At 44.6% G+C, this 18,778-nt stretch overlaps 1 protein-coding gene across 2 annotated transcripts in view; it reads left to right on the top strand.

The window, feature by feature from the left end:
* Positions 1–18,347: 18,347 nt before the first annotated feature.
* Positions 18,348–18,778, top strand: part of LOC149461226 (uncharacterized) — a 47,743-nt gene continuing 47,312 nt past the window's right edge. For both annotated transcript variants that reach the window (XM_089678563.1, XM_089678562.1), the window contains exon 1: positions 18,348–18,504. In XM_089678563.1, the coding sequence (XP_089534689.1) occupies positions 18,449–18,504 (56 nt within the window). In that variant the 5' untranslated portion in view covers positions 18,348–18,448. The remainder of the gene's footprint in view (positions 18,505–18,778) is intronic.

Consider the following 18,778-nt stretch of genomic DNA (forward strand, 5'->3'; position numbering starts at 1 on the left):
AACTGATGCATTTTGGAAACAAGTTCTGTGGACCGATGAGGTTAAAATTTAACTTTTTGGCCGGAATGAGCAAAGGTACGTTTTTAGAAGAAGGGGCACGGAATTTAATGAAAAGAACCTCTGTCCAACTGTTAAGCATGGGGTTGGATCAATCATGCTTTGGGGTTGTGTTGCAGCCAGTGGCACAGGGAACATCTCACGAGTAGAAGGAAAAATGGATTCAATAAAATTTCAGCAAATTTTGGATGGTAACTTGATGCCATCTGTGAAAAAGCTGAAGTTAATGAGAGGATAGCTTCTACAAATGGATAATGATCCTAAACACACCTCAAAATCCACGGGGGAATACATCAAGAGGCGTAAACTGAAGGTTTTCCCATGGCCTTCACAATCTCCTGACCTCAACATAATTGAAAATCTATGGATAGACCTTAAAAGAGCAGTGCGTGACAGACAGCCCAGAAATCTCAAAGAACTGGAAGACTTTTGTAAGGAAGAATGGGCAAAGATACCTCAAACAAGAATTGAAAGACTCTTGGCTGGCTACAAAAAGCGTTACAAGCTGTGATACTTGCCAAAGGGGGCAGTACAAGATATTAACTCTGCAGGGTGCCCAAACTTTTGCAGACGCCATTTTTTTGTTTTCTGTTATTTTGAAAGTGTAAATGATGGAAATAAAATCTATCTTTTGTTGACATATTATAAGAATGTCTAATCTGTAATTTGATGCCTTTTGGAGATTTTTCCATCTTTCCGTGGCTTCTTTATGCACATTAATACCAATTTTTAGCTGGGGTGCCCAAACTTTCGATCCCCACTGTATAGGATGAGGTCATCGCTTGACATGCAGGAACCACAGGTGCCACGTTGGGGAATACTGTAGTGATAAAACGTATCAATTAATGTGATGTCCTATACATTGATGTCCAAAAAATATATAGCACTAGACATCAAAACATATCTGAAGGAATGCGCTCTCTTTTATTTTATATAATAGAACCAAAAGTTAATCAAATGTTCATCATGTGTAGCACATGAACAAATATATAATAAATTAATATTTGAACCAATCTTATTGTCGCTTCATAGTATAAGAATATGCTATCAATAAAAAAGAGATAGTCAATTAAGTATTTAAACTATAAAAATTTCTTGTATTCGAGGCATTCAAAGTAGTCACTTACATTCTTGAGATTCACCATGAACATAGAGAAACATGGTGCTATGATAGTTGAACATCAAAGATCTTCTGTTCAGACTTTAACCCATCGAGGGGTCGGGAACAGGCGTTGTACATGTGGTTCCCCAAGGGACTGAACACAATTTGAAAGCTGCCTCAGAGTCGCAATACTTAGGGCCTTATATAGTTCCAATAATGTTGTAATGTATTTCTCCTCCCATATGTTGATATGCATCCGCTCGAGGGGAAGATGGTGCCCATAGTGCGGTTCCCGGCGTTCAACACAACTGCACAAGCGTAATCACATCATACGCACTAGTGTCACTTCTGGCTCCAGGAAAATGATCTCCGGAAGTCGGGCGGGCGCCATGTTGGAGACTGCCACCAACACAGAAGAAACAGACCAATTTGGAGCATAAGGGGTGGAGAAAGTCCATAGGGCTGCAAAGAGGGGCCCCCTGGCCACGTTCAGACCGAGGGACCCTTCCCATGCCGGGCATGCCAACAGAGCAAAGCCCAACCCAGAGGGGGATCACAAACTCCAACACAGAGAGCATGTACAGTAATTATTAACATAACAAAACACAACAAAATAATCTGGACAGTATAAAAAGAAAACCATTACAATACAATAATGACATTCATGGGGCAACCCTGAAGCACATGTAGAACGTGGAGAAAAGATCTCCCTTGGTGAGGAAAGCAAATTGGATCATTAGTAGAGGCATTTAGAGAATTAGATCATTCGTAAAATCAGAGATATTTCAATCTGTTTTACCAGAGGTGAAACCCTCTAAGAACAGTCTATAGCTTTCAGATTAATTTAAACCAGGATGGCGAGTTGCATCCAAGCATCTAATCCAGCGCATTTCCTGCTGAAGTAGTGCTTTATTCCTATTGCCTCCCCTGGTGGGGATATGTATTCTATCTAGAACTGAGAAAACAACCTTAGGCATTTTATATTTATGAAGTTTGCCAACATGTCTGCCCAGGGGTAGATACAGATTTCCTATTCTCATAACATGAATATGTTTGTAAATACGTCTCCAAAATTCTTGGCGTGTTTTACCTACATAAAAAGATACACATTCACAGGACATTAGATATACTACTCCTTGTGTCTGGCAGTTAACGAAATGTTTAGAAATTAATTTGTCTCCATTTGGAAGAATACATTTTTTCCTATTATCAAGTAAATAGCAATATGTGCACCTTCCACAAGAGAAAGTGCCAACATATTTGCATGGATCACATCTCTGAGTGCCTTTATATTCACTTTGTAAAAAAAAATATTTTAATGATCCTGCCCTTCTATATGTAATAGAGGGATTTTTACTGACCAATTTGCCAATGATAGGATCCCCTGCTAAAACTGACCAGTGATTATGTAATATTTTCCTTATTTTAATATGCTCATTGGAATATTTTAGGATAATCCTAGTTTCATCTTTATTGGCATGTTTGTGTGTTTTGGAGTTGAATAGTAGGTTATGCCTATCCACATTTTTTACATGGTTAAAGGCATTCTTGAGGTCCGTTTTAGTGTAGCCTTGTCTTAACAATCGTTCAGTGAGCTTATTAGCCTCGTTCTGAATAGTAGAGTCATTGGTACAGTTTTGTTTAATCCCCAAAAATTGACTATATGGAATAGATTTTTTTTAAAGGTTCTGGGTGAAAGCTATCAGCATGCAAGATAGTGTTCCCAGCCATCAGTATCAGGCCCTGACCATTACAACCGTGGCAGACTGATGACACCAGAAATTTTAAGCGACATAGTCGTGCGGTGGAGCGATTGTGGCGTAAAACCAAATCTCACCAAGCTTTCACCCTATATAAATCTGCTTTCTTAACATACAATTCCTCCCTCCATGCTGCCAAACAAGCCTACTTTGTCACTCTCATCAATAGCTTGTCATCCAGTCCTCGTCTTCTCTTCTCTACATTTAACTCTCTACTTTCTCCACCTCCACTCAGTAACTTACTCACTGCATAAGAGATTGCAAATCATTTCCAAAACAAGATTGAAGCAATTCACAGGGGCATTTCCACTGCACAGACATCTATCCCACTTAGCATACCTTATACAAAACCTTCCTCAACACTTTCCTCTTTTGACCTTGCTACTACTGAAGAGATCACTAAAGTTTTCTCAGAAGCCCATCTCACTACCTGCCCCTTGGATCCTGTCCCCTCACAACTACTACGGTCGCCCTCTTCTTCTATCCTATACTCCCTCACTCACATCTTCAATCTCTCCCTCTCTAATGGTGCTTTTCCCTCCCCTCTAAAGCATGCACACATCACTCCCATGCTTAAAAAGTCCTCACTGGACCCCACCAACCTGAACAACTTAAGACCTATCTCCCTGCTCCCGTTTACCTCTAAACTCTTAGAAAGCTTAGTCTACAATCGCCTGAGCTCCTACCTCACTGACAACAACCTTCTTGACCCTTTACAGTCTGGCTTTCCAATGACCACTGCTCCGTACTCTTACTACTTGACCTCTCTGCACCTTTTGATACTGTTGGCCATCCCCTCCTCCTAAAAAAACTCCTCTCTCTTGGCCAACGAGACTCTGCTCACTCCTGGTTCTCCTCCTACCTATCGTAGCGCTCCTTCAGCATTACCTATAACTCTGTCTCCTCCTCTCCACTTCCTCTTTCTGTAGGGGTCTCTCAAGGTTCTGTCCTTGGACCCCTTCTTTTCTCCATCTTCACCTCCTCCCTTGGTCACTTGATAAACTCCAATGACTTTACTATCTCTATGCTGATGACACATAAATCTATCTTTCTACTCCTCACCTCACCCCTTCAGTCTCCTCTCGCATTTCTAACCTACTAAGTGACATATCGGCATGGATGTCACTCCATTTCCTCAAACTCAATCTTTCCAAAACTGAGCTCATACTCTTCCCTCCTGCCCGTGCCCACTCCCCTGACTTCTCCATCAAGATCAATAATACAACCATCTCATGCCAGGGTACTAGATGTAATCCTAGACTCCCATCTGTCCTTTCAGCCCCAAATCCAATCGCTGTCCAAATCTTGTAGACTTCACCTCCGTAACATCTCCAAGATATGCCCGTTCTAAACCTTTGAAACTACTAAGCAGCTTATTCACTCTCTGGTTATCTCTCGCCTTGACTATTGCAACTCCCTCCTCATTGGCCTACTTCATCCCAGGCTATTCCTTCAGTCTGTTATGAATGCTGCTGCCAGACTCATCCATCTCACTAACCATTCTATATCTGCCATCCCTCTCTGCCAAGCCCTCCACTGGCTTCCCGTTGCCCAACAAATAAAATTCAAAACATTAACAATAACATATAAAGCCATTTATAACTCTGCCCCAAATTACATCACCAAACTTGTCTCCAAATATCACCCAAACCGTACTTTCCGCTCTTCGCATGACCTCCTACTTTCTAGCTCCTTTGCCTCCTCCTCCCATGCTCATCTCCAGGACTTCTCCAGACCTTCACCCATCCTCTGGAACTCTCTACCCCAACTTATCAGACTATCGCCTACTCTGCTCACTTTTAGGCGATCTCTAAAAACCTATCTCTTCAGGGAAGCCTATCCTGCCTTCAGCTAATAATGGAATCTTCTATTCCTTCTACCAGTCAATCCCCCACAGTTATTACCTTTTGTACCACTAGCCCCTCCCTCTTATATTGTAAGCTCCAAGGAGCAGGGCCCTCATAACCCTCTTGTGTTGAACTGTATTGTTGCTGTATTGTCTTCCGTTATATTGTAAAGCGCTGAGCAAACTGTTGGCGCTATATAAATCCTGTATAATAATAATATCTTTTCTAAAAAGACTGATTTCCAGGCATCTGTCTGTTGTCTTGGAAACACATAGATCAAAAAAGTTAATTCTTTCTCTGTCATAGGTCATAGTGAAAAACAAGTTTGAGTCATTTTGATTCATTTCCTCAAGACACTTTTTTAAAAGTGTCTCGGGACCATCCCAGACAAAGAATATATCATCTATATATCTTTTCCAAATGATAATATGTTGTGTGTATACAGACAGAGATTCATTTGACAAAAAACTTTGCTCCCACACCCCCAGGTACAGATTAGCATAGGAGGGGGCACAACAGGTCCCCATAGCCACACCCTGTACATGGAAGTAGTGTTATATTCTATTGGAGAAATATGTATTGATGTGTCAAATAAAATGTCAAATCTTTTTTTTTTTAATTGTTTGGTTTATATATATATATATTCTAAGGTTGTCTTAAAAATCCCACCAAATGTAAGGTACAAATCTGTCTATTAGAAAAATGGGGATGATGGCAACTACACCCTAGGTTACACCGGATGACTGTTATACTTATACATTCAGGGTGGATAATACACCCATCTTACCTTTTTCCGGTTCTAACCTCGGGTGGATTTGGACAGTGTTTTAAAGGATTAAACAAAACTGTACCAATGATTCTACTTTTCAGAATGAGTCTAATAAGCTCACTGAACGATTGTTAACAGGAGGCTACACTAAAACGAGCCTCAAGAAGGCCTTTAACTGTGGAAAACATTTGGATAGGCATAACCTCCTATTCAACTCCAAAACACACAAACATGCCAATAAAGATGAAACTAGGATCATAAAATATTCCAATGAACATATTAAAATAAGGAAAATATTACATAATCACTGGTCAGTTTTAGCAGGGGATCCTATCATTGGCAAATTGGTCAGTAAAAATCCCTCTATTACATATAGAAGGGCAGGATCATTAAAATATTTTTTGTACAAAGTGAATATAAAGGCACTCAGAGATGTGATCCATTCAAATATATTGGCATTTTCCTTGTGGAAGGTGCGCATATTGCTATTTACTTGATAATAGGAAAAAATGTATTCTTCCAAATGGAGACAAATTAATTTCTAAACATTTCATTAACTGCCAGACACAAGGAGTAGTATATCTAATGCCCTGTGAATGTGTATCTTTTTATGTAGGTAAAACACGCCAAGAATTTTGGAGACGTATTTACAAACATATTCATGCTATGAGAATAGAAAATCTGTATCTACCCCTGGGCAGACATGTTGGCAAAGTTCATAAATAGAGATGAGCGAATTATTCAAAAATTCGATTCGGCTGATTCGGCGAATTCGCGGAATAAATTCGATTCGAGTCGAATATATTCGCTGCGAATTTAACTTATAAAAAGGGTGTTTCTAGGCTTCAGAGAGCCTTTATATTAGTGCAGAACACTGTACCTTTAATTTAAATGCCCTTGGAGTCTGCTGGGGAAGAGAAATAATACTGTCAGTCAGTATGACATGCAGATGAGTGCCGTCGATCTTAGAATCACCGCACACTTCACTCATTTGGGCAGTCACGGGGCCAAAACCAGAGTGTGGAGCCACAGTGTGGCGGTGGAGGCAGCAGCAATGGGAGGCCATACAGCACCCTATGAAAAAATGGAACCCACCAGCAGTGTGAGGAGACCTGAAAGTGGCACATGGCAGAGTGTGGCGATGGAGACAGCAGCAATGGGAGGCCGTACAGGGACCCATGACACACTCTGGACCTGGCAGCAGCATGAGGAGGCGGTACAGGGGCCCATGACAGATTACGGGCCTGGCAGCAGCATGAGGAGTCGGTACGGGGGCCCATGGCAGATTACGGGCCTGGCAGCAGCAATGGGAGGCCATACAGCACCCTATGACAAAATGGAACCCACCAGCAGTGTGAGGAGACCTGAAAGTGGCACATGGCAGAGTGTGGCGATGGAGACAGCAGCAATGGGAGGCCGTACAGGGACCCATGACACACTCTGGACCTGGCAGCAGCATGAGGAGGCGGTACAGGGGCCCATGACAGATTACGGGCCTGGCAGCAGCATGAGGAGTCGGTATGGGGGCCCATGGCAGATTACGGGCTTGGCAGCAGCAATGGGAGGCCGTAAAGGGACCCATGACACACTCTGGACCTGGCAGCAGCATGAGGAGGCGGTACAGGGGCCCATGACAGATTACGGTCCTGGCAGCAGCATGAGGAGTCGGTACGGGGGCCCATGGCAGATTACGGGCCTGGCAGCAGCAATGGGAGGCCCGTAATCTGCCAGCACCCTATGACAAAATGGAACCCACCAGCAGTGTGAGGAGACCTGAAAGTGGAACATGGCAGAGTGTGGCGATGGAGACAGCAGCAATGGGAGGCCGTACAGGGACCCATGACACACTCTGGACCTGGCAGCAGCAAGAGGAGGCGGTACAGGGGCCCATGGCAGAGTGGCGAAGCGTAAGCAGCTTAAATTGAAGGCCATACAGAGGCCTATGTTAAAAATAATAACATGTTTGGGGCATGATTCATGGCGGATTTAGTCAGTTGTGTCAGGAACTGGTGGTTTGAAATCCAGACTAATCCACGCCTGATTCATTTTCACAAACGTGAGTCTCTCCACACTTTGGGTGGACAGTCGTGTCCTCCGCGGAGTTACAATACCTCCTGCCGCACTAAACACGCGCTCCGATGCCACGCTACTGGCCGGGCATGACAGCCTTTCAAGGGCAAATTCAGCTAGTTGGGGCCAAAGGTCAAGTTTCGTTGCCCAGTAGTCAAGGGGATTGTCTACCTCGGTTGGCAGGGTGCTGTCCAAGTAGGCCCAAGCCTGTTGTTTGAGGTCCTGCTCCAGGTCCACCTGATGCTGCTGCTGCTGCGGCTGGTTAGTAGTTTCCTCACTGCGCTGGTGAAGAAAGCTACTCATCATCGACTGCAGACTGAGGCAGCCGCTGCTGGTGGAGCTGCCACTGCTCCTACCACCCCACCCCTCCCCTGCTGCCATGGCAGCGGAACGCGAGCGCACAGGGCCCACAGTGTCTGAGGATGGACGTTGGCGCAGAAAGGCAGAGACCAACTGACTACATAGGTGGTTTTTATAGTACTTTATTTTGGCCTCCCTCTCAGCAGGTGTGTAAAAGGCCACCATTTTTGAACGGTAGCGAGGGTCCAACAAGGTGGACAGCCAAAAGTCATCCCTCTGTCTGATGGTTATTATTCGGCTGTCGCTACGCAAGCAACCGAGCATGCTATGGGCCATTTGTGCCAAGGAATGCGAGGGACTCCCTGCCTCCATCTCCACAGCATACTGCCACGTTGCGTCTGGGTCCTCTGTCTCCTCCTCCTCCTCTACCAGATGCTCCTGCTCCTCCACTCCTGTCCGCTGAGTGGAAAAACCACCCATTTCACTCAATAATTCCTGAGCACCAATGTCCTCCTCTACCTCCTCCTCTTCTTCCTGTCCTGCCCCCACAGGGGTCATGTGGCGTTGAGATCTGTGCGCCACGTCTACCGCACCCTGACCAGTCATTGTTAACAGCATTTGTTCCAGGACGTGCAACAGAGGAATGACGTCGTTCATCCCATAGTCCTGCCGACTCACGAATAGCGTGGCCTCCTCAAAGGGCCTGAGCAAGCGGCAGGTGTCACGCATGAGCTGCCAATGGCTGACATCTAAGTTACACAGGGGAGTACCTTTATCCGCTTGTAACATCAGGAAATCGGTGATGGCCTTTCGCTGTTCGTAAAGGCGGTCTAACATATGTAGGGTTGAATTCCACCTTGTTGCAACGTCGCAGATCAGGCGATGCTGTGGAATTCCGTTCTGCCGCTGCAGCTCAAGGAGGGTGTGCTTTGCGGTGTAGGAATGGCTGAAATGCATGCAAAGTTTACGTGACATTTTAAGGATGTCTTGCAGTGGGATGGTGGATTTTAGGAACCGCTTGACAACCAGATTGAACACGTGAGCCATGCATGGCACATGGCACAACCTTCCTTGACGCAGAGCAGACACCATGTTCTTTCCGTTGTCGGTCAACATGGTTCCGATTTTCAGTTTGCGCGGAGACAGCCATCTGTCGATTTCTCTGTTCATTACACTCAGAAGTTCCTCCCCTGTGTGACTACGTTCGCCAAGGCATACCAGGTGCAGCACAGCGTGACACCGTTGCGCCCTGCACATGTGATATGCCGGTCGGGTAATGGGACTTGGCACGGGGGTGGCGGCTGAGGACACGGCGGAAGAAGAGGTGGTAGAGGCGGACATCTTTGCTGGACCAAGGACGTGCAAACGTGGAGGCAAAAGCGGCGTGACCTGTCCAAGTTGCTGGTGCGGCTGTGCCGGCACCACGTTCACCCAGTGGGCCGTAAATGACATGTACTGTCCCTGACCGTAGTTACAGCTCCACACGTCGGCGCTGCCGTGCACTTTGGCAGAGACCGACATGCTCAAAGACTGGCCCACCATCTCTTCTACATGTGAATGCAGGGCTGGCACTGCCTTTTTGGCGAAGAAATGCCGGCTTGGCACTCTCCACCGCGGCTCGGCACAAGCCATCATTTCTCGGAAAGATGCTGAGTCCACCACTTGGAAAGGGAGGGACTGCAGCACCAGCAACTTGGACAGGAGGACGTTCAGCTTCTGCACCGTCGGGTGCGTGCTCGCAAACTGTTGTCTCTTGGAAACGGATTCCAAGAAAGACTGCTGACGGAATCCGTGAAGAGGAGTAGCAGGAGAAGGAGCATCTGAACGAGCGGAAGATGCCAACGAGCGACAACTTCCCTCAGCAGAGGTGTTGGAGCCTTGACTGGCTGATAGAGGGCGATTGACGTCGGGTGACGGAGCAAGTAACGGAGCGGGTGATGGAGCGGGGGCTGGGGCAGGCAGAACCGCCGTATCTTTATCACGGTTTTCCCAGGCCACCAAATGGCGACGCTGCATATGCTGATGCAACGCTGTAGTCTCAACATGGGCCCCCTGGCCACGCTTGACTTTCTGGCCACATAGTCGACATACGGCTACGTTTACTTCCTCGGGCGGCTTGACGAAAAATTGCCACACCGCCGAGTAGGAAACTTTGCCCCCGCTACTCCTCACTGGCTGACTGCTACTTCCTCCGTGCACACCGGCACCACTACTGGCCGTGGTGGTAGGCTGCAGTGGAGCTGGTGCTCTACTCCGTGGCCGTTTGCCTCCACTGACACTGCTGCGACCCTGCTGCCTCCTGGGCAACCCACCGACTGTTTTGCTCGCTGGCAAGCTGGCACCCTCTTCTCCTGATGATGCGGAAGCAATAGCCTGATGACGACGAGGCTGCCAAGTGCGATCAGCCTCATCATCATCAATTAGGGTCTCCGCCTCACTACTAGCCCCCTCGGCTGCGTGTGGGTCAGGAGACAGACCTGTCTCTAGACCGGCTACCGAGCCACTCTCCTCGCCAGTACTTCTTCGCCTGGCTGCTGAAGAGGCGGATGTCTCCCCCCGTTCCTGACCGCCCTCTGTTAGCTCTTCCTCACTGTACAGTGGGGCTGAGCCCACAGCATGCGATACTTCACTTGGTGAGGGAACACCAAAGGACAGGGGCAGGTAGAGGACACGTGATTTCAGTGGGCTTGCTCCCGGGCCATGCCAACTAACGGTTGTGTCTGACGTACCCACCGACCGTTGGCTGTAGGTGTCAGAGGTGACCTGGGAAGAGGAAGACGACCGAGTCAACCAATCGATGACGGCAGGGTTGTCGGTGGAGACACAACCGCTGGATGACACCGGGAGCACTGGCCTCTGGCTGCGACTAGTGCTGCCTCGACCCCTTCCTCTGCTGCCACGTCTGCTCGCTCCTGAAACATTGCCTCCTCTGCCACTCCTCTGCGTGTTGTCTGACATACTCTTTAATTCAACGATTCTGTGTCCCTGAGTAACGATTCTGTGTCCCTGAGTAACGATTCTGTGTCCCTGAGTAACGATTCTGTGTCCCTGAGTAACAATTCTGTGTCCCTCAGTAACGATTCTGTGTCCCTCAGTAACAATTCTGTGTCCCTGAGTAACAATTCTGTGTCCCTGAGTAACGATTCTGTGTCCCTGAGTAACGATTCTGTGTCCCTCAGTAACCATTCTGTGTCCCTGAGTAACGATTCTGTGTCCCTGAGTAACAATTCTGTGTCCCTGAGTAACAATTCTGTGTCCCTCAGTAACGATTCTGTGTCCCTCAGTAACGATTCTGTGTCCCTGAGTAACAATTCTGTGTCCCTGAGTAACGATTCTGTGTCCCTGAGTAACGATTCTGTGTCCCTCAGTAACGATTCTGTGTCCCTCAGTAACGATTCTGTGTCCCTGAATAACGATTCTGTGTCCCTGAGTAACAATTCTGTGTCCCTGAGTAACGATTCTGTGTCCCTGAGTAACGATTCTGTGTCCCTGAGTAACGATTCTGTGTCCCTCAGTAACGATTCTGTGTCCCTCAGTAATGATTCTGTGTCCCTGAGTAACGATTCTGTGTCCCTGGGTAACAATTCTCTGTCCCTGAGTAACGATTCTGTGTCCCTGAGTAACGATTCTGTGTCCCTCAGTAACAATTCTGTGTCCCTGAGTAACAATTCTGTGTCCCTGAGTAACGATTCTGTGTCCCTCAGTAACGATTCTGTGTCCCTGAGTAACGATTCTGTGTCCCTGAGTAACGATTCTGTGTCTGTCCCTGAGTAACAATTCTGTGTCCCTGAGTAACAATTCTGTGTCCCTCAGTAACGATTCTGTGTCCCTCAGTAACGATTCTGTGTCCCTGAGTAACAATTCTGTGTCCCTGAGTAACAATTCTGTGTCCCTGAGTAACGATTCTGTGTCCCTCAGTAACGATTCTGTGTCCCTGAGTAACAATTCTGTGTCCCTGAGTAACGATTCTGTGTCCCTGAGTAACGATTCTGTGTCCCTGAGTAACGATTCTGTGTCCCTCAGTAACGATTCTGTGTCCCTGAGTAACAATTCTGTGTCCCTGAGTAACGATTCTGTGTCCCTGAGTAACAATTCTGTGTCCCTGAGTAACAATTCTGTGTCCCTGAGTAATGATTCTGTGTCCCTCAGTAACGATTCTGTGTCCCTGAGTAACGATTCTGTGTCCCTGAGTAACAATTCTGTGTCTGTCCCTGAGTAACAATTCTGTGTCCCTGAGTAACAATTCTGTGTCCCTGAGTAACAATTCTGTGTCCCTCAGTAACGATTCTGTGTCCCTCAGTAACGATTCTGTGTCCCTGAGTAACGATTCTGTGTCCCTGAGTAACAATTCTGTGTCCCTGAGTAACAATTCTGTGTCCCTCAGTAACGATTCTGTGTCCCTCAGTAACGATTCTGTGTCCCTGAGTAACAATTCTGTGTCCCTGAGTAACAATTCTGTGTCCCTGAGTAACAATTCTGTGTCTGTCCCTGAGTAACAATTCTGTGTCCCTGAGTAACAATTCTGTGTCCCTGAGTAACGATTCTGTGTCCCTCAGTAACAATTCTGTGTCCCTGAGTAACAATTCTGTGTCCCTGAGTAACAATTCTGTGTCTGTCCCTGAGTAACAATTCTGTGTCCCTGAGTAACAATTCTGTGTCCCTGAGTAACGATTCTGTGTCCCTCAGTAACAATTCTGTGTCCCTGAGTAACAATTCTGTGTCCCTGAGTAACAATTCTGTGTCCCTGAGTAACGATTCTGTGTCCCTCAGTAACAATTCTGTGTCCCTGAGTAACAATTCTGTGTCCCTGAGTAACAATTCTGTGTCCCTGAGTAACGATTCTGTGTCCCTGAGTAACAATTCTGTGTCCCTGAGTAACGATTCTGTGTCCCTCAGTAACAATTCTGTGTCCCTGAGTAACAATTCTGTGTCTGTCCCTGAGTAACGATTCTGTGTCCCTGAGTAACAATTCTGTGTCCCTGAGTAACGATTCTGTGTCCCTAAGTAACGATTCTGTGTCCCTAAGTAACGATTCTGTGGCCCTAAAGTCTCTGTGGCCCTAACTCTGTCCCTAATACACAGAGGTCTGTCTCTCTTGAATGACCGGAGGCTAATGGAGAATTCTAAGATGGCCGCAATTTATTGCTCCACCATTACACAGTGCTGGCTGGCTGGCTGCTGATTGGCTAATGCGATCACATGTCATGAATGAATGCATTATGGGTCAGCGCGCCTTGTCTGCGCGTCTTCCCAGAGATCCCCGCTCCGTCGCCACACATGTCGCCGCCATTTTTGGGAAAATTCGATTCACGCATCCGAAGTTTGCTAATTTTCGGATTCGGCGCGAATCGAATTTTTCCTGATCTTCGAAACGAATTCCACTTCGCCATGTTCGATTCGCTCATCTCTATTCATAAATATAAAATGCCTAAGGTTGCTTTCTCAGTTTTAGATAGAATACATATCCCCACCAGGGGAGGCAATAGAAATAAAGCACGACTCCAGCAGGAAATGCGCTGGATTAGATGCTTGGATGCAACTCGCCATCCTGGTTTAAATGAATCTGAAAGCTATAGACCATTCTTAGAGGATTTTACCTCTGGTAAAACAGATTGAAATATCTCTGATTTTACTAACGATCTAATTCTCTAAATGCCTCTACTAATGATTCAATTTATTCTCCTCACCAAGGGAGATCTTTTCTCCACGTTCTACATGTGCTACAGGGTTGCCCCGTGAATGTCATTATTATATTGTAATTGTTTTCTTTTTATACAGTCCAGATTATTTTGTTGTGCTTTGTTATGTTAATAATTCTTGTACATGCTCTCTATGTTGGAGTTTGTGATCCCCCTCTGGGTTGGGCTTTGCTTTGTTAACATGCCCGGCACGGAAAAAGTCCCCCGGTCCAAACATGGCCAGGGGGCCCCTCTTTGCTGTCCTATGGAGCGAAGGGCGGAACGTTCTCCACCCCTCATGCTCCAAATTGGTCTGTTTCTTTGCTGTCGGCGGCAGTCTCCAACATGGTGCCTGCCAGACTTCTGGAGATCATTTTTCTAGAGTCAGAAGTGACACTAGTGCGTATAACACGTTTGCGCCTGCGCAGTTGTGTTGAACGCCGGGAACTGCACTATGGGCACCATCTTCCCCTTGGGCGGATGCATATCAACATATGGGAGGAGAAATACATACATTTCAACATTATTGGAACTATATAAGGCCCTAAGTATTGCGACTCAGAGGCAGTTTTCAAATTGTGTTCGGTCCCTGGGAGAACCACATGTACAACGCCTGTTCCCGACCCCTCGATGGGTTAAAGTCTGAACAGCAGATCTTTGATGTTCAACTATCATAGCACCATGTTTCTATATGTTCATGGTGAATCTCAGGAATGTTAGTGACTACTTTGAATGCCTACAATTAACATTTAATTAACTTTTGGTCCCTATTATATAAAATAAAATAGAGCGCATTCCTTCAGATATGATGTCTAGTGCTATATATTTTTGGGACATCAATGTATAGGACATCACATTAATTGATATGCTTTATCACTACAGTATTCCCCAAAGTGGAACCTCTGGTTCCTGCATGTCAAGCGATTACCTCATCCTATATATGGGGGGGGGCTCATTCTCCAAAACATAGCAAAGCATTTTCAGTTGGACCAATTTTGGTGGTATGTAAATTTGTAAAGTTGGTTTCTCAATTCTTGGACCATAAATAATATGTATAAAGGTTTAACTATCGATAATTATTGTTTTAGAGTGGTATCCTTTCCCTGAGGAAGAATCTGCACTAAAGTATTCGAAAAGAATTGGATTTAGGCTGAAAGCACTTGTAGTTCCCTCAATTGAGGTTGCAAGATGGAAATCAGCTTCAAAAGATACCGCTAACCTTCCAATGCAATAATTACAAACACTGTCAAGCAAATATGTTGTCAAGAATTGTTATATTCTATTGGGGAAATATGTATTGATGTGTCAAATAAAATGTCAAATTTTTTTTTTAATTGTTTGGTTTATATATTTTCTAAGGCTGCCTTAAAAATCCCACCAAATGTAAGGTACAAATCTCTGCATTTGATTTTTAATAGCACCCCAATGCATCTTCACAATGTGCCATGATATATAAAAATGCAATAAGACTTTTTTTTCTATGTCCTTGAGGGATCTCCTTTTTTCCCTATCTTTCCCCATGTGTACACTGTGTGCATAATATTATTAGGCATGTGAGTTTTTTTTTATCAAATCATCATTTTCATGCTTATTGCCCAACTCCAAGCTCTGTAAACTTGGATGCTTATTGGATTTAAGCATATCAGGTGATGTGTATTTGTGTAATGAGGGAGGATGTGGCCTAAGGAGATCAACAACACCCTATATCAAGGTGTGCATAATTATTAGGCAGCTTCTTTTCCTCAGGAAAAATGCACCAAAAAAGAGATCTAACTGACTCTGATAAGTCAAAAATTGTAAAAAGTTTTTCAGAGGGATGCAGCACTCTTGAAATTGCTAAGATTTTGTGTCGTGATCACAGAACAATCAAACATTTTGTTGCAAATAGTCAATGGGGTTGCAAGAAATGTGTTGACAAAAAAAGACGCAAATTAATTGCCAAAGGTTTGAGAAGAATCAAGCTTGAAGCTACCAGGAACCCTTTATCCTCCATTGCTGCCATATTCCAGAACTGCAACCTGCCTGGAGTGCCTACAAGTACAAGGTGTTCAGTGCTCAGAGACATGGCCAAGGTAAAGAAGGCAAAAAACCCAACCACCACTGAACAAGACACATAAATTGAAACATCAAGACTGGGCCAAGAAATATCTGAAGACAGATTTTTCAAAGGTTTTATGGACTGATGAGATGAGTGACTCTGGACAGACCAGATAGATGGGCCTGTGTCTGGATCAGTAACAGACACATAGCTCCACTTTGACTCAAACGCCAGCAAGGTGGAGGTGGGGCTCTGGTATGGACTGGTATTATTACTGTAATAATACCAGCCCATTTCAGAACCTCACCTCTACCTTACTTGCGTCTTTTTAATACACTGCTCAGAAAAATAAAAGGAACACTTTGAAAACACATCAGATCTCAATGGGGAAAAACATCATGCTTGATATCTATACTGATATGGACTGAGTAATGTGTTAGGGACATAAGGATGCCCCACCGTTTGATCGAAATAAAAAATATCAACCTACAGAGGACTGAATTCAAAGACACCTCGAAAATCAGAGTGAAAAAAAATATGCAATAGGCTAGTCCATTTTGCTGAAATATCATAGACTTAAAGTACAGCCAAAACTCTTTTGGCTGTACTTCTCCTGTGGATTCATTCTGCACTCCTGTCACCTGTTTTCAGCAGATGTCAGCTGGCGTCATTCAGCTGGTCCAGACTGGGGAAAGATCCCAACTTGAAAGTTGGGATCCTCCCCAGAGTCTGGAGTGGCACCTGACTCAGCCTCTCAGCCAGCCGCTCCAGACTCTGGGACTCCGCTCCCTCCCTGTCGACAGCCCAGTACTCCAGTGAACACTGGGGTGGCAGAGCAGACAGCGGTGACTGACAGTCACTGCTCTCTGCTCAGAGCGGCGGTGAGAACTCAGCGATCAGCTGTCATGTGATCGCTGAGTTCCCACCCTTAGGGTTGGCGGGGGACAGATGCAGCATCAGTCTGATGCTGCATCCACCTAGGTAAGTATAATCTCTTGTGATCATCATGTATAAATACATAAGTGGTCCATATAGTGAACTTAGTGTAGAGTTATTCCCTTTATGGTCATTACAGAGGATAAGGGAGCACTCTTTACGCCAGGAGGAAAAGAGATTTACCTCCACATATGGAAAGGCTTCTTCACAGTAAGAGCTGTGAAAATGTAGAATAGACTCCCTCAAGAGTGTTTTTATAAAGCCCTGGATTCTTTCCTAAATGCAAAAAATATAACGGGATACTGATATTTATAGGTATAGTTATATCTGATTGTCTCTAGGGGGATCAGGAAGGATTTTTTTCCCCTGCTGGAGCAAATTGGATCATGCTTCATTGGGGTTTTTGCCTTCCTCTGGATAAACTGTGGGTATAGGATTGTACATATAGGATTGTATATAATGTTTCCCCCTTCTATTGGTTGAACTTGTGTGGGCTTGTGTATTTTTTCAACCAGACTAACTAGGTAACTATATGTAAGTGGCAGTAATTATGGCCAGTTGTTGGCTTCAGTGGGAGGAATAGTTCCTCGTACGTAAGTGGGAGAAATACCACCCCAAGGGCCAGATAAAGGCAAGCACATGGCCACATCCAGCCCCTGGGATCCAGTTTAGAGACCACTGATTTATAGGGTGGTAAGGAAGAGATATACAAAGCAGCAAGTATTCATTGTTAATATCCTCTTTCACATCAAAAACATACCAGTATGTAAAAAAATGTCCCTTAAATGACTCTCTATATGGAACAAAAGTATTCCAATCTACTTGCACATCTGTATCTTGTCAAGTAAACACAATAAACAGTCACAAAGGTCTAAAAGGTTATCTTTTTAGAAGCAATATTATTTTGATGGTTGAACATTAGTGTCTACATATAGAAAGCATCTCCAAGACATTAAAAAAAAGTGGTGTAAAAATAAATATTTAATAATGAGTATACCCATATTTGCATACAAAATTCAAATGTATTACTTTTCTATCCTATGGGAATTATTTATTAAGAGATGTGGAAGTTCTGCTCCAGTTAGTTTTTTTCTTATTCATTTGACTGGAAAGTAAACATTAACACATCTTTATTGCCAGCTAATTTATTATACAGCCATAATATACATGAAATAGCCTAAAACCTTATGTTTTAGTGTAATAAATGCAAACCTACAGCAGATCAAGGTCTCTCCCAGAGGATTGAGCTGAACTGTCTTCAGATGTCCATCCCCAAAGACCCATTACATTAGCACAGACCTCTTGACTAGTGGCTTGGAAAAGGGCATGTGACCGACCAGCAATATTATCCTTATTAGAGCAATAGGTCAGGTGTTAAGCTTTTTGTTAACTGCTACTTGTATCATACAAACTGAATTTTAAGAAATCAAGGCTATCAGAACTGACACTGTTAAAAGGAATATATAAATGTATTTTTTCTCAAAAGGTTTATAATTTGATTTAGCTAGGTAATCCTGCAATGGTCCAGCATTGAGCTTGAGTGCATAAGCAGTGGTCCAGCAGAACATTGAGCTTGAGTGCATAAGCAGTGGTCCAGCAGTGCATGGGCATTTTTCAGGGTGTCTGTATTAATGTGGATGATCTTTGGGGTCTGACATCAGGAAACTGGGTAGGGCAGGGCAGGGTAGGGTAGGGCCTTCTTGTAGCTTTCCATGTCACCTACCAGCTCATTCTGCAAGGAACCAGCAGTGTGATGGTACTCATTGTTTGATTCATTATATATTTTTCAGATAAGCCCATATACCAGGGACTCTCCACAAGCTTGCTGGGTATTCTTGGAGGAGTGTTTGTAGCACTTCTCATATTATCAGCTGCATTGAGTGCATTCCTGATGAGAAGAAAAAAGAAGAAGAAGAAGAAGCATAAATCAGACACAGACAGTGACATGTGAGTGTATAACGGCTTCAATAGCTCCCAGAACAAATATCAGTGCTATATACAATATTCAGAATCTCTTTAGCACATACAAGGTAACACTGATGACATAAGTATCCTAATACAAGAATGATTTACTAAAGGAGTTCAAGGTCTCTGTCAGACCAGCAAATGTACCTTCATGTTACAGATTCAGTAGAGTAACTAGAGGTTTTCTCTGATCTGCTCCTTCTGTGGTTTTTGGAATCTTAGCTTTTGATAGGAAGCTGTTGCGGATTCTTTTGTC

This window comes from Staurois parvus, unplaced genomic scaffold (genome assembly GCF_062004578.1).
Source record: "Staurois parvus isolate SC_StPar_1 unplaced genomic scaffold, SC_StPar_1.0 ptg000207l, whole genome shotgun sequence".
Taxonomy (NCBI): Eukaryota; Metazoa; Chordata; class Amphibia; order Anura; family Ranidae; genus Staurois; species Staurois parvus.